General features: G+C 52.3%; 1 protein-coding gene across 1 annotated transcript in view; it reads left to right on the forward strand.

Moving 5' to 3' along the window:
- Window positions 1-8085: 8085 nt before the first annotated feature.
- The window catches only part of GIMAP8 (GTPase, IMAP family member 8), a 33019-nt gene continuing 28840 nt past the window's right edge, over window positions 8086-12264 (forward strand). The window contains 1 exon segment of the mRNA XM_077778051.1: window positions 8086-8113. Within this exon segment, the coding sequence (XP_077634177.1) occupies window positions 8086-8113 (28 nt within the window).

Here is a 12264-nt window from a genome sequence, read left to right on the forward strand (position 1 = left end):
GCGNGGTTTTCCTCCTCTGGCTCACCCGGCCTAGCGTAGGTGAGACCCAAGGTTCCGCCAGACCCCGTCTCAGGCCTGGGCAGGGGTTGGGGGGGGCGGGGGCAGGCGAGGAAGGTGGTGTGAACTGGGCTCTGGGTCTATGACAAGCTTCTTAGTAGATCTTCATTCCCAGAATGTCAGCGTCGAAAGTCACCTGGAGAGAGAGGGCCACTCTCCACCATCCCCAGCACCCCTCTCCCCGCTCAAGGTCTCTGACTCCAACACTTACTATCTGGTGTACTTGAGAAGTTATTGCACTTTATGACTCAGTCTGTTCGTCTGTTTAAGTTGTGTTTAAGAGGGACTTCTCCCTGGGATACTGTGAGGATTGTAGTCAACATTACTAGATAAAAGAAGGTGACATCGCTGGTCTGGAAACATTCATTGAGCACCCCGGTGTGCCGTGCACAGTGCTGTGCTCTTGGGAGGGGGCACTAACACAAAGCCTTGTCATCTGAGGGCTGACACTTGGTGCTCACACAGGTGATGCAGGCCATCCTAGCGGACAAACCAGAAGGTACTCTGGGAGGTGGGGGAGGTGATTGGTGGCACCCAAAGTGGTTTGATGGCTTGAACTGGGTCCGGAGGGTGAATAGAGGTGCTCTAGGGGGAGCAAGGGAGTGGGGGGCTTCCGAGGTGGGGGTCGCATAGAGGAGCCTCATATTTGCCCTACAAGGCACTTTGTGGCCATAGTCAGAGGACACCAAGGTGTTTAACGAGAAGAGCGTGGTGATTCAGACACGGGGTTCGAGGAGTAATGGAAGCACCTGAGGACAGATCCGAGTGGGCTGAGCAGGAGCCTCGAGGGTTGTGGGGTCATCTGGGCAAGAGTCCCCACGCTAAGGGGCTTCACCAAGGGGAGAGCTGGGACCATCCCCCAGGCCCCTGATTCCAAGTTGGTGCTCCGAAGCTCAGGCTGCTGCTGCTGCTTCTCCTTCTTTTCCTATTTCTACTTCTCCGTTTCTTCCAGTTAATTTTATTTATTTTTAAATATAGTTTATCATCAAATTGGTTTCCATACAACACCCAGTGCCGCACAGGCTTCTCCATCCATTTGGCAGGTGAAGAAACTGAGGCTCGCCCTGGCTTGCCCCCAATCTCAGTACTTAGTGGGGTCACGGGGCAAGCCTGGCCCCCAAGACCCTTTGTCTCTACTGCCCTGCCCGTAAGAGCGGCTCTTACTGGGGGGGAGATGGAGCGCAGAGGATGTGGGGATGTGACCAGATGCCGCGTGGTAGGTCCTGGGCGGGGGGCGCCCCTGAATGACCGAGAGGGTCTTAGCAGCCATAGTAGCAGGTTGGGAGGAAGGGAGATGGGGGGCTCGGAGGGGACCTGCACTAACAGAGCCCTTGCTCTGTGCCCAGCCTGTGTCACCATCCTGCTAGGTGCTAGAGGCCTGTCCCTGCCCTTCCTTAGGGCTTTGCGGCTCCTTGGGGATCAGTGGCCCTCGGCCTGCCACCAGGTGGCAGCTGCAGTGGGGACCAATACTTAGTGGCAGAGGTGAAGTGATTAACCCGGGACTTGGGACATCTGGAGCCCACATGCCCTAAACCCAAGTTGTGTCGGGTTCACGGGGTTGATAATCCTGGGCTGCTCCGTAGGGGGCCAAGAGGAATGGCTGCAAGCCCTGGGCAAGTGCAGCGTGGCCCCGTGGACCGCTCCCGCCCGGCCCCAGAGGGGTGGCTGAGGGGTGGCCGGGCAGGGCCGTGTCAGAGCCCCAGGCCTGACCCTGGTCTCTTTGTCTCCATGAACAGATGTGGAGTGGGCAGGACCTCCGGGCAGCGTGCGAGGCACATCTGGGCACAGACTCTGGAAATGGGGCCCTCTGGGGGCCTGCCCACCGTCATGAGGACATGTCCCCTAAGAAGACCTACCTCGGGAGGTGCCGTTCAGAGGGGACCCGTGCGGCCTGGAATTGGAGGCCGGTTCTGTGCCCTGGTGGACAAGCTTCCTGAACCTGTTGGGAGTCACGGCCAGAGAGGAGCTCGTGCCGGCTGCCTGGCCACAGACTTCCACTCCCGTGTGGCATCAGGGACAGAGCCTGCGTGGAGAGCCAGCTTCTCTGCGCCTGCCTGGCCCACCAGAGACAGCAAGTAACTGGCCTAAGAGAACACAGCAAGTCGGTAGGAGGCCTGGCTCTAGAGGCTAAGCCTTTCCCCCAGGTGTGAACCATACCTGCAAGGCTCCGCTTTCCTTTCAGAGCAACGGTTCTCGAGACTTTGGGGGTGGGAAGCCCTTGGAAACCTGACAAACGATATGAATCTTCTGGAAAACGCGCATACTCCTGTGGACCCAAGAATCTACAAGCAAGTGCAAAGCTCCTGGACCTCCTGGCCGGGAATCTCGGCCCCAGGACCTAACCCGCCAGTCCTTCCTTACCTGCGACAGATCCCTGGGTCAAGGCCACCCCATGAGTAACATTGCTCCCTCCTCCTGCTGAACTTCCTTCCCTCACTCAGGAATAAAGAATTCTGAGGAGGGGGACCCTTTTAGTCACTGTCTTCTCCCAGGCCTCATGGTGCATCAGGCTTCTAGAAGGAACCTTTCTCCCCTTCCACAGATGTTGCTGGAGGCTCCCTGGCCTGGGCTCTGATCTCACTGTGAAAGTGGCGGAGAAGCTGGAATTTCCACCATGCAGGGTGTGCATGACCTTGGGCCTACCCGGTGGCCGGGGGTCCTGCTTCCCCAGAAGCCAAGCCTCTGCCAGACCAGGTGTTAGCCAGGCCTGACATGGGGAAGGCTGAGGGAGGTGGGGACGGAGCCTGGCTCCAGGTGCCCGCCAACTCTGGGGCCGGCTGAGCTTTTCTGTGGTCCGTGCATGGACGCGGAGGGGCAGAGGCCGGGCCAGCAGCCGGGAGAGGACTTCTGTTTCACCCTGAGCGGGTTGTCCTGGCGCTCACCGGCCTCCCCAGAAGGAACCACTCATCTGAAGATGTGTGGCCGATGAGGGCCGGGCTGGGGTTTTGATGACCTCCAGACCTCTTGATGCAGGTTTTACTTAGTGAAACCCTTGCAGGGAGGGGAGAGGCCCGTAGCCATGGATTTAGATCAAGTCTCGGCAGTCAGAGTTGTGGGGGGACACTGTGGAGTGTTCTGGTGGGAGGTCCCAGGGCCAAGCTGGGCTTTGGGCAGGGTTGTCGGGAGGCCCCCCTCCTCCCCAGCTCCTGGCCTGGGATCTTGCTTGTCTCATCCCCCTTGCAGTCTGGCACAATTCTGCCGTGTGTCGTGTGCTGGAATAACTAAGCACGCTGGGGAGATCCCAGAAAGAGGAGGCACTCTGCGCTCTGGAACCTTCCATTTGCTCTGATCCTTGGCCTGCCTGGAGGGAGTCTCCCAGATGCACCCCTTCCCTGCCGATCCTCAGCTCATCTCCCTCCCGTGTAACCATGCAGCCCTCATCCACCTTTCCGGGCTCCCCCTTCCCTGGTCTCACTGTGAAATGTGCTCCTCCCCCATCCTCCCCAAGCCCTCTCCTCCAGCAGGCTCCCCACCCTCATTCTCTGAACAGTCCGTGTTAACACACCGTCTCAGCCCTGGTGGCACGTGCAGCCTTGCACTCTAGCTTTCCGTGCACACGTGTGTACATGTATGTGTGTGCGTGTGTGTGTTGAGTCTCCAGCTAGACTGTGAGCTCCCTGAGGGCAAGGGATGTGCCATTTCCTCTCGAACCCCAACAAGGTCTGGCACAGGCTGGGCTCCTAACACTCAGGATATACTTGCCTACTGGCTGACGGGTCCAGTGCTGGAGTCTATAGTGTGGCTGGTGGTGAGGAGGAGGAGGGGGAGCATGAGTTCACACGTGGGTCCGTTTCGCTGGGCCGTGAGCTGGCTCCCCTGGGGACAGTGATGACCGCAGGAGACCTCAGGTCCTCACCTACTTGGGGCAGTGGGACAGGAAGGGCACCCCCATGGCCACGCAGGAGTGCGTGCAAATGGCCGTCCAGGCTGGATATCTCCGTCGGGCACCGATGCCTGCCGGGGCTGACCAAGTGGAATAAATGTTCTCTCAACATCAGCTGGTGTGAGCGGTGGTCTTTTGGGGCTCAGCCGGGAGCAGGGTGGAGGCCTCTAGCCGAAGGAGCTATTTCCATCGTTTGCCAAAGGCTGTAGCAAGCATAGCTTGAAAGCCACAGCAATGAATAGTTTGACCCCCTCCTCCCCACTTCAATCTGGATAATGACTGTTTGGATTTGGGTAATGGATATTGGGGCCCCTTCAAGCAGCCTTGACTGTTTGCTGAGCCTAGGGTGCGGCCAGACCTGCTGCGAGGCTGCGTGGTGATCCCCAGCCCGGCCTGAGAAGTGGACTGTTAGCAGTGCTCCGTCTGAAGACCGTCCATGCTCTGCTGCTGGCCACCTGCCCCCTGGGAGCCTTGGCCAGCCACGTGTCTTTCCTGAGCTTAGTCCGCTCACCTGTGACCGTCCAGTTGTTGCTGAGGGGCTGGCCCTGATCACGGGCGAGGCTCAGCCAGCACCTTCTGTCTATGTCCTACTCTGTGTGGCAGATCTGGGGCTGCATCGATGGTCTCTGTCGGCCAAGGGAGGTCCTGCGTGCCAGGAACCCGAGGACAGGACCTGTGGAAGCTGGGTTCGTCGGGGGTGAATCAGGCAGTTGAATTTGTTCAACTCAAATTGACTAATGTCTAAATGGGGAACCGTGGACTCAGGGGGCAGAAGTGCAGTGACTTGAGGGTGACAGCCGGGACCCAGCTGTCTTGGGCTCTGCCCTCCCTCCCCGGGGGCTGCCTCCCCAGCTCGCACAGGAAGAAGCCCTCTGTCTACCGAGGCCAGGTTTCTGCCCTAAAGGTCCGAACCAGCCGCAGGGCTGATGGGGTGGCAGAGGGCAGTGATCTGAACGGCCAGGCCCCAGGGCACACAGTGCCGCTGATGGGTCAGCACCCCTGGAGCCCGTGGTCTGTGAGGGGGTGAAGGCGCGGTTGGTTCAACAGAAGACAACCAGAGGGAGAAGGCGGTGAGGGTTTCCAGGTGGGCAGACCGACATCCTGCTACTGACCAGTAACACTAAGTCCCCTGGGGGCTTGTTCTAAATGCAAAATCGCAGCCCGGCTCCAGAATCTGAGTCAGCAACTGCATTTCAATAGGATCCCCAGCCAATTGCACATGTACACACAGGTGCTCGGCACTGTCACTTGCCTGTCGAGGTGGGCCTCTGACTCAGACAGGCCATCAACTCTTCCATCTAAAGGGAGGAGACTGAGGGGCACCTGGGCAGTGCAGTCGGTTAAGCGTCTGACTTGGTTTCGGCTCAGGGCTTGATCTCAGGGTTTGTGAGTTCGAGCCCTGCGTCGGGCTCTGCACTGACAGCTGAGCCTCTGTTCACTCTCTATCTCTCAAAATAAATAAATAAACATTTTTTTTTGTTTTTAAAGAGGAGATTGGGACATGGCATTCCTCTGAGGCAGGCTTGTGGGTGTAGAGGCAAGGTGCTGTCTCCGGCAGGGTCCAGGGCCCCGGCTACCCTCACCACATCCCGGGCCTGGGGGTCAGCGCTATCGTGACCAGGCCTGCCCAGCCTGGCTTTATGCGAATGTACTGTCAGGAGAGAAAGGCCCAGAAAGTGGCCAGTCCTGGCTGAGGAAGCAGGTGGCTCACCCAGAGCGATTCCTCTTCCCTGTGTGTGCACCCTCCCCACCCTCCCCCTACCTCCATATAAGCCCCTTCCAAACGTGGCAAGGCCTCAATCTCATGGCTGTAATGATACCCAAGTGAGAGGTTGTCGGCCCTGCGAGTGACTCGTGGCATTTCAGATCCCCTTTCCAAGCTGTTGTGAGTGTGGGCAGCTAGTGGTTCACAGCTGGGTTGCTCCCTGCCACGCCCCCAGGCGGGCCAGCTCTGAAGTGTAGTCCCGAGGAATCCGATGACACTAGTTTCCAGCTGAGACCACACCACTGGCTCTTCTCGCCACCCGATCCTGCTTCCCACTCCCCTTTCTCCAGAGCACACTTCGCAATAGCGCCTGTTCTCCTTGGACAGAATCCTTGCCTCAGGCTCTGCTTCTAGGGACCCAAGCCTAGGAAATACAGGCTCAGGAATACAGGCTCAAAGCACGACCAGTATCTTTATTCACTTCTGTGTGATGCGGGTTACCTGTAGGTTTCCAGCGAAGAACTGCCAGTAGATTAATGGCTTGGGATGGCCACCTCCTTTGTGAGGGGCCAGGCCTGAGGCCCTAGGTGCTGGTGTGGCAGCTCCTCACCAGCAGCTCTGAGGCCCCTCCCAGATGGAGATAAGGCAGAAGAATCTAGATCAAGAGTCAAGGGCTGGGGTCTAGTAGAGCTGTGTGGCTTTGGCCAAGATCCTTACCTTTTTGAACCGCAGTTTTCTGATCCACGAAATGAGCAGTGTGGACTAGCCACGCACTGACATTTCTTCGAGGGGTGAGATTCTATAGTTGCTTCCTGACTGCTTGTGTGTGGGCTCTTGGGGGTTGTAAGGGGCAGACACCACTCTGTGTGGCAAGGCCTCATGAGATGTGAGGGCGCCCGTGCACTGCTGCGCCCCCCAGGGGGGCATCCCTCTCCTTGGCCCCCACACTGTCCATGTGACTCAGCCCTGCCCCTTCCTACAGCCACCAACGCCTCTACTCTCTAGCACATGCTTGTGGGATGAGACCAATTTTGTTTTGTCTTTAGGCAAGACAGCTTGCTGCAGTTTCTAGCAGCAGAGACAGAAACACACCTTGGAGCAGACCTCTGTTCTGGAAGCCCATTGGTTAAACTCATGTAAAACAAATTCCCACTGCTGGTCTCAAACTAGCCTTGGGCTTGGGTGCAGATGCTGCAGCAAGCATTCTAGCTGCTGTGTTTAACAGCAATCATTTTAATGTTTATTTTTAAAATTTATTTTGGGGGGGCACAGGTAGGGGAGGGGCAGAGAGAGAGAGGGAGGGAGAGAAAGAGAATCCCAAGCAGGCTCTGAACTGTCAGTGCAGAGTCTGACACGGGGCTCAAACTCATGAACTGTGAGATCATGACCTGAGCTGAAATCAAGAGTCTGAGGCTTAACCAACTGAGGCATCCAGGCACCCCAATAGTCAAAGGCTATTGCTGGGGCACTTGGGTGGCTCAGTCGGTTAAGAATCCGACTTTGGCTCAGTTCATCATCTTGAGGTTTGTGAGCTCGAGCCCTGCGTCAGGCTCTGTGCTGACAGCTCAGAACCTGGAGCCTTATTCGGATTCTATGTCTCCCTCCCTCTCTGCCCCTCCCCCGCTCACACTCTGTCTCTCAAAAATGAACAAGCATTAAAAAAAATTTAAAAAGCCTGTTGTTTGGCAGAGCCCCTGGGAATAGGCGCCTCTCTCAAGTGTGCAAAGGACCTGAAATTCTTTCATTCATGAGGGGCTGAGCTGGTACCTCTTCCGGGACGTGGAAACCTGGTAGGGACAAGCAGGGTCCCCAGACATTAGGTTTAAAGCATGTGGGTCCAGGAGAGCCCTCGTTTGTGGGAGCAGCATGCACGGTGTCTAGGTGTGGGGCCACAGGGGCTCTGGAGAAGGGTGGCATGGGGTGCACATGGGGTGCAGAGAGGTGCAGAAACCCTGGAGGAAGGGGGCAGGCAGCCTCCTCCACTCGTGAGCACCCCCAGAAATTACCGGGTGTATGTGTGGCGTGGGGTCCCTGGGGGAGGAATGGCTCATGCAGAATTCTCCGGATCGGGGAGGGCTCAGTCTTGATTTGATCCTAAGAAGCGTATTGCAGGCTAGTGGAGGGGGTCGCCCTGGCCATCTTTCCCACCTCCTGTCCTGTGCTCACCATGGTGCCTGTGGTCTTGTCGCTAATGCTGCTTCCCACCCCTGCCTGCGGCTTCCTCACCGCCACCACCCTGTCTTTCTCTTTGTCTCACATGCAGAGTCCCCAAAGTAGATTTCGGTGTGATTGGTCACCATCGCTTTAGGGAGTCCCTGGGACACAGTCCGTTCTTCCGGGACTGATGTTGCCAGTGAGATTTGAGATGGTGCCTGTGGCACCGCGCGTGCTGGGTCCAACAGCTACCGCCAGGGCGTAAGTGCCGGCGGCTTTTGAGGGAATGCCCGAGCACGTGTCCCCAGATGAGGGTGAGGTGACAGCAATAGGGCTGGCTGGCTGTCCTGTCCAGCCAGTTCTCTGCTTCCTCCCTAACTTTTACTGTGCAAATCTCTCATGTGGCAGATTCAGGCATATGCCTTGTGCCCTTTTTCTTCGACGCGGGGCTCGAACCCCTGAACCGTGAGATCATGACCTGAGCCAAAGCCGGACACTCAACCAACTGAGCTACCCAGGTGCCCCACCTTGTGCCCTTTTTTATACTGTTTTCTTAAGATTTAATTTCTCATGCCTTTGGCTGATCTCCAATGACAGCATTTGTACACCGTCTGATAGCCCGATTTCTTGTGCATAAAGCCCTCAAGGACTTGGGCGCAATTCTGCAGGTCTCGGACCCCGATGTCCAACACTGGAAGCCCAGGGAACAGGGCTGGGGCTTGGACTCATCAACGTTGGTTTCAACTTGGACACGATCATGCTCTGCGGATAGTGCCAGAGCTGGAGCAGAAATATCGCCATGGGAGTTTCTCTCAGTTTCCTGGCCTCCCCCAGGTTGGCATGTATTTATAGTCACTTCTAGTGCTTGGAGATGATTAGAAAGTGGGGCTGTTTTCTTGGCCGGCCCTGGAGCATATTCATGAAATCTTACAAGAAAATTGAGAAACAGGCCCATAAATACGACATGTTGTCCCATTTATTAGGCAACTCGCAAAAAAGCCCCAAATAGCACTGAAAGATCCTATCGTGTGAATGCAATGCAATAACATTAAAATAGTTTTGGGGGGGGGTCCGGGTGGCTCAGTCGGTTAAGCGTCTGATTCCGGCTCAGGTCATGATCTCTTGGTTCATGACTTCGAGCCCCACGTCAGGCTCTGCTGACAGCTCAGAGCCTGGAGCCTGCTTCGGATTCTGTACCTCCCTCTCTCTGCCCCTCCCCTTCTCTCTCTCTCTCTCTAATGAACATTAAAAAAAATTTTTTTTACAAGAAATAATTGAGGCACCTGGGTGGCTCTTTTGGTTGTACATCTGACTCTTGATTTTGGCTCAGGTCATGATCTCAGAGTCATGGTATTAAGCCGAATGTCAGGCTATGTGCTGAGGATGGAGCCTGCTTGGGATTCTCTCTCTCTCTCTCTCTCTCTCTCTCTCTCTCTCTCTCTCTCCCCCCCCACCCCGCCTCCTCTCCCACTCATGCTCTCTCTCTGTCTAAAATAAAAAAATTAAAATAAAACAATAACTAGTTAAAAAAATCACAAATAAAAGTTTCTGTACATTCAGGGACTTAAACACACACTAATAGTTCACAGAGCACAGAAGAAACTGCAATGGACATGATGCCATGTTGATACACTGATGGCTATGAAAATACTGCATTTCACAACTTGTGCCGTACAATGAAAATAGTAATTAGAAGGAAATTTTAGCCTCAAAGGCACTCATTTGAAGAGAAGAAAGTTTGAAAATCAAAAAGTGAAGAGCTCAACTAAACAGCATTAGAAAACAAACAACAGAATGTGCCCAAAAAAGAAAGATAAAAGTTAATGGGATGGGGGTGCCTGGCTGGCTCGGAGGAGCGTGCAATTCTTGACCCCGGGGTTATGAGTTTGAGCCCTATGCTGGGTGTGGAGATTGCTTAAAAGTAAAATATTAAAAAAAAAAAAGTTAATGGGCTAGCAAACAAAATACTAGTAGAGACTCAATAAAAATAAAAGAATCAAAACTGATCCTTTGAAAAGAGAAATAAGAAGGACAAACTTCTGGCTAAAAAAAAAAAAAGAGAGAGAGAGAGAGGTGGCTTCAGTCAGTTAAGCATCTGACTTCGGCTCAGGTCATCATCTTGAGGTTTGTGACTTCGAGCCCCGTCAGACTCTCTGCTGACAGCTCAGAACCTGGAACCTGCTTCAGATTCTGTCTCCCTCTCTCTCTGCCCTCCCCCACTCATGCTCTGTCTCTGTCTCTGTCTCTCTCAAAAATGAATAAATATTAAAAAATTTTAAGAAAAAGAGAAGGCACATGTAAATAACATTAGAAATGGAAGAGAGGTTGTAGCTATGGGCACAGTAGAAATTTGGAAAAATCACAAAAGAATACCATAAACAATCGGTGAATTTTACAGTCACATGAAATGGAAAAACTTCTAGAAGAACGTAAATTACCCAAAGAGACGTAAACAGTCCGAATATACCTGTGAACACGGAGTAACTGAATCAGTCATCAACTATAACCCCATTCCTCCAAATTTTTGTCAACCTTTCATGAAGAGATGATCCCTCATCTATAGTCGGTTCCAGAGAATGCGGGGAGAACATTTCCAAACTCTTAATGAGGCCAAGGAAACCTTGAAAACAAATCCAGACAAGGAATACACAAGGGAGGAAGACTTTTAGGCCAATGTCACTTAGGAATAGAATCACAAAAACCCAAAACAAATATCAGCAGCTCAAATCCTGAAATATATTTTAAAAATACATCGCGGCCAAGAAGATCATCTTGAACAAATATACGGATGTTCAACATCAGAAAAATCTGTTAGAGAAATGTACCTCTTCAACACACTGATGGAGGAAAAATAATGATGATCTCGACAGATGCAGAAAAAGCTTTTGCTAAGATTCAGTGTATTTGTAATTAAAACCTCAAGCCAAAAACAAGTAAACAGGAGAAAACAAAGCCCAAACCAACCTCTTTTTCATGGTTTCCTCTGTTGTCTGTTCCTATTAATGATTTTAAGTGTAAATATATAGTTAAAAAAAAATTTTAATGTTTTTTATTTCTGAGAGAGAGAGACAACGTGAACAGGGGAGGGTCAGAGAGAGAGGGAGACACAGAATCCAAAACAGGCTCCAGGCTCTCAGCTGTCAGCACAGAGCCCAAAGCGGGGCTCAAATCCACCAACCGTGAGATCATGATCTGAGCTGAAGTCGGACGCTTAACCCGCTGAGCCACCCAGGCGCCCCTGTAATGAAATACTTTTGAGACTACATTTCAAAGTTAGCAAAGTTGGTGGCTCCTGGCTGGCTCAGCCGGTGGAGTGTGGATTGTGAATTTGAGCCCCATGTTGGGTGTAGAAATTACTTAACAAGAAAATCTTCCAAAAAAACCCCACCAAAATTAGTAAAGTTGATACATTGCTGGTTTAGACATTTCACTGAAGACTGATTGATTTTAATTTTGCAGATTTTTGGGGTATTTTTTAAATGTTTATTTATGTACTTTTGAGAGAGAGATAGAAATCAAGCAGCGGAGGTGCAGAGACAGAAGATGCGAAGCAGGCTCTTTGCTGTCAACGTAGAGCCCCATGCAGGGATGGAACTCGCGAACTGTAACATCATGACCTGAACTGAAACCAAGAGTCGGACGCTTAACTAAATGAGACACCCATGTAGGTGCCTCGAGATTGTTTTTGGTATTTTGAAATAAAAATAATCTCCAACGTCCTCGTAATTATACAAAACCCGTAAGCCCTAGGCATTGTGCTTATGTCTAATGGTTACATGGACCTGTGTGTGTGTGTGGGTGGGGGGATTATATAATTTCTATCTTTCCCTCTTTATATATGCATCTAATAAATGGAGTTCATTTCGTTATTAAGGTGCAAAATGTGTGAGAATCTTCATTTGGTCGACTATGTGGTTAGGTATCCAGAACCTGAATAAGATAAAGGGGCTAAGATTGATGTTGTTTAAGGTCTACAAGCTTTACATGGAGTAGAAAATAAGCCACGGAGATCTAACACACACTACACTGAGTATAGACAATATTGTACTACAATTATGTAAAGCGATAGACATCAGAACTGCAGTCATATTAAAATAGAGACATATATCAAAGCGACACATTGAACATCTTAAACTTCCACATGTTATGTGTAAGAAAACCCAACAAACCCTAAATAGGCTGCATAATCACCAGACTTTTGTAGCAGAGGCCAATGGGAAAGTGGTGCCCTCTAGCGCACGTTTGGAGAACTGACGCTGAGTGCCTAAGACTGCAACCAGGGCCGTTTTTCTGAAGCCCTATAGGCACCCCTCCGTGCAAGTCCGGGAGCACGTACACCGTCAATAAATATTTCTTGACTGAATAAATATAACCATGAGGCTTTCTGGAAGGCTCTGTGAAGGTGAGTCAAAAAAGCTGGCTTGTTAAAGCCAACTTGTCAAAGTAAATTGTCCCTTTAGATATG

Source organism: Crocuta crocuta, unplaced genomic scaffold, assembly GCF_008692635.1.
Source record: "Crocuta crocuta isolate KB4526 unplaced genomic scaffold, BGI_CrCroc_1.0 scaffold128, whole genome shotgun sequence".
NCBI lineage: Eukaryota > Metazoa > Chordata > Mammalia > Carnivora > Hyaenidae > Crocuta > Crocuta crocuta.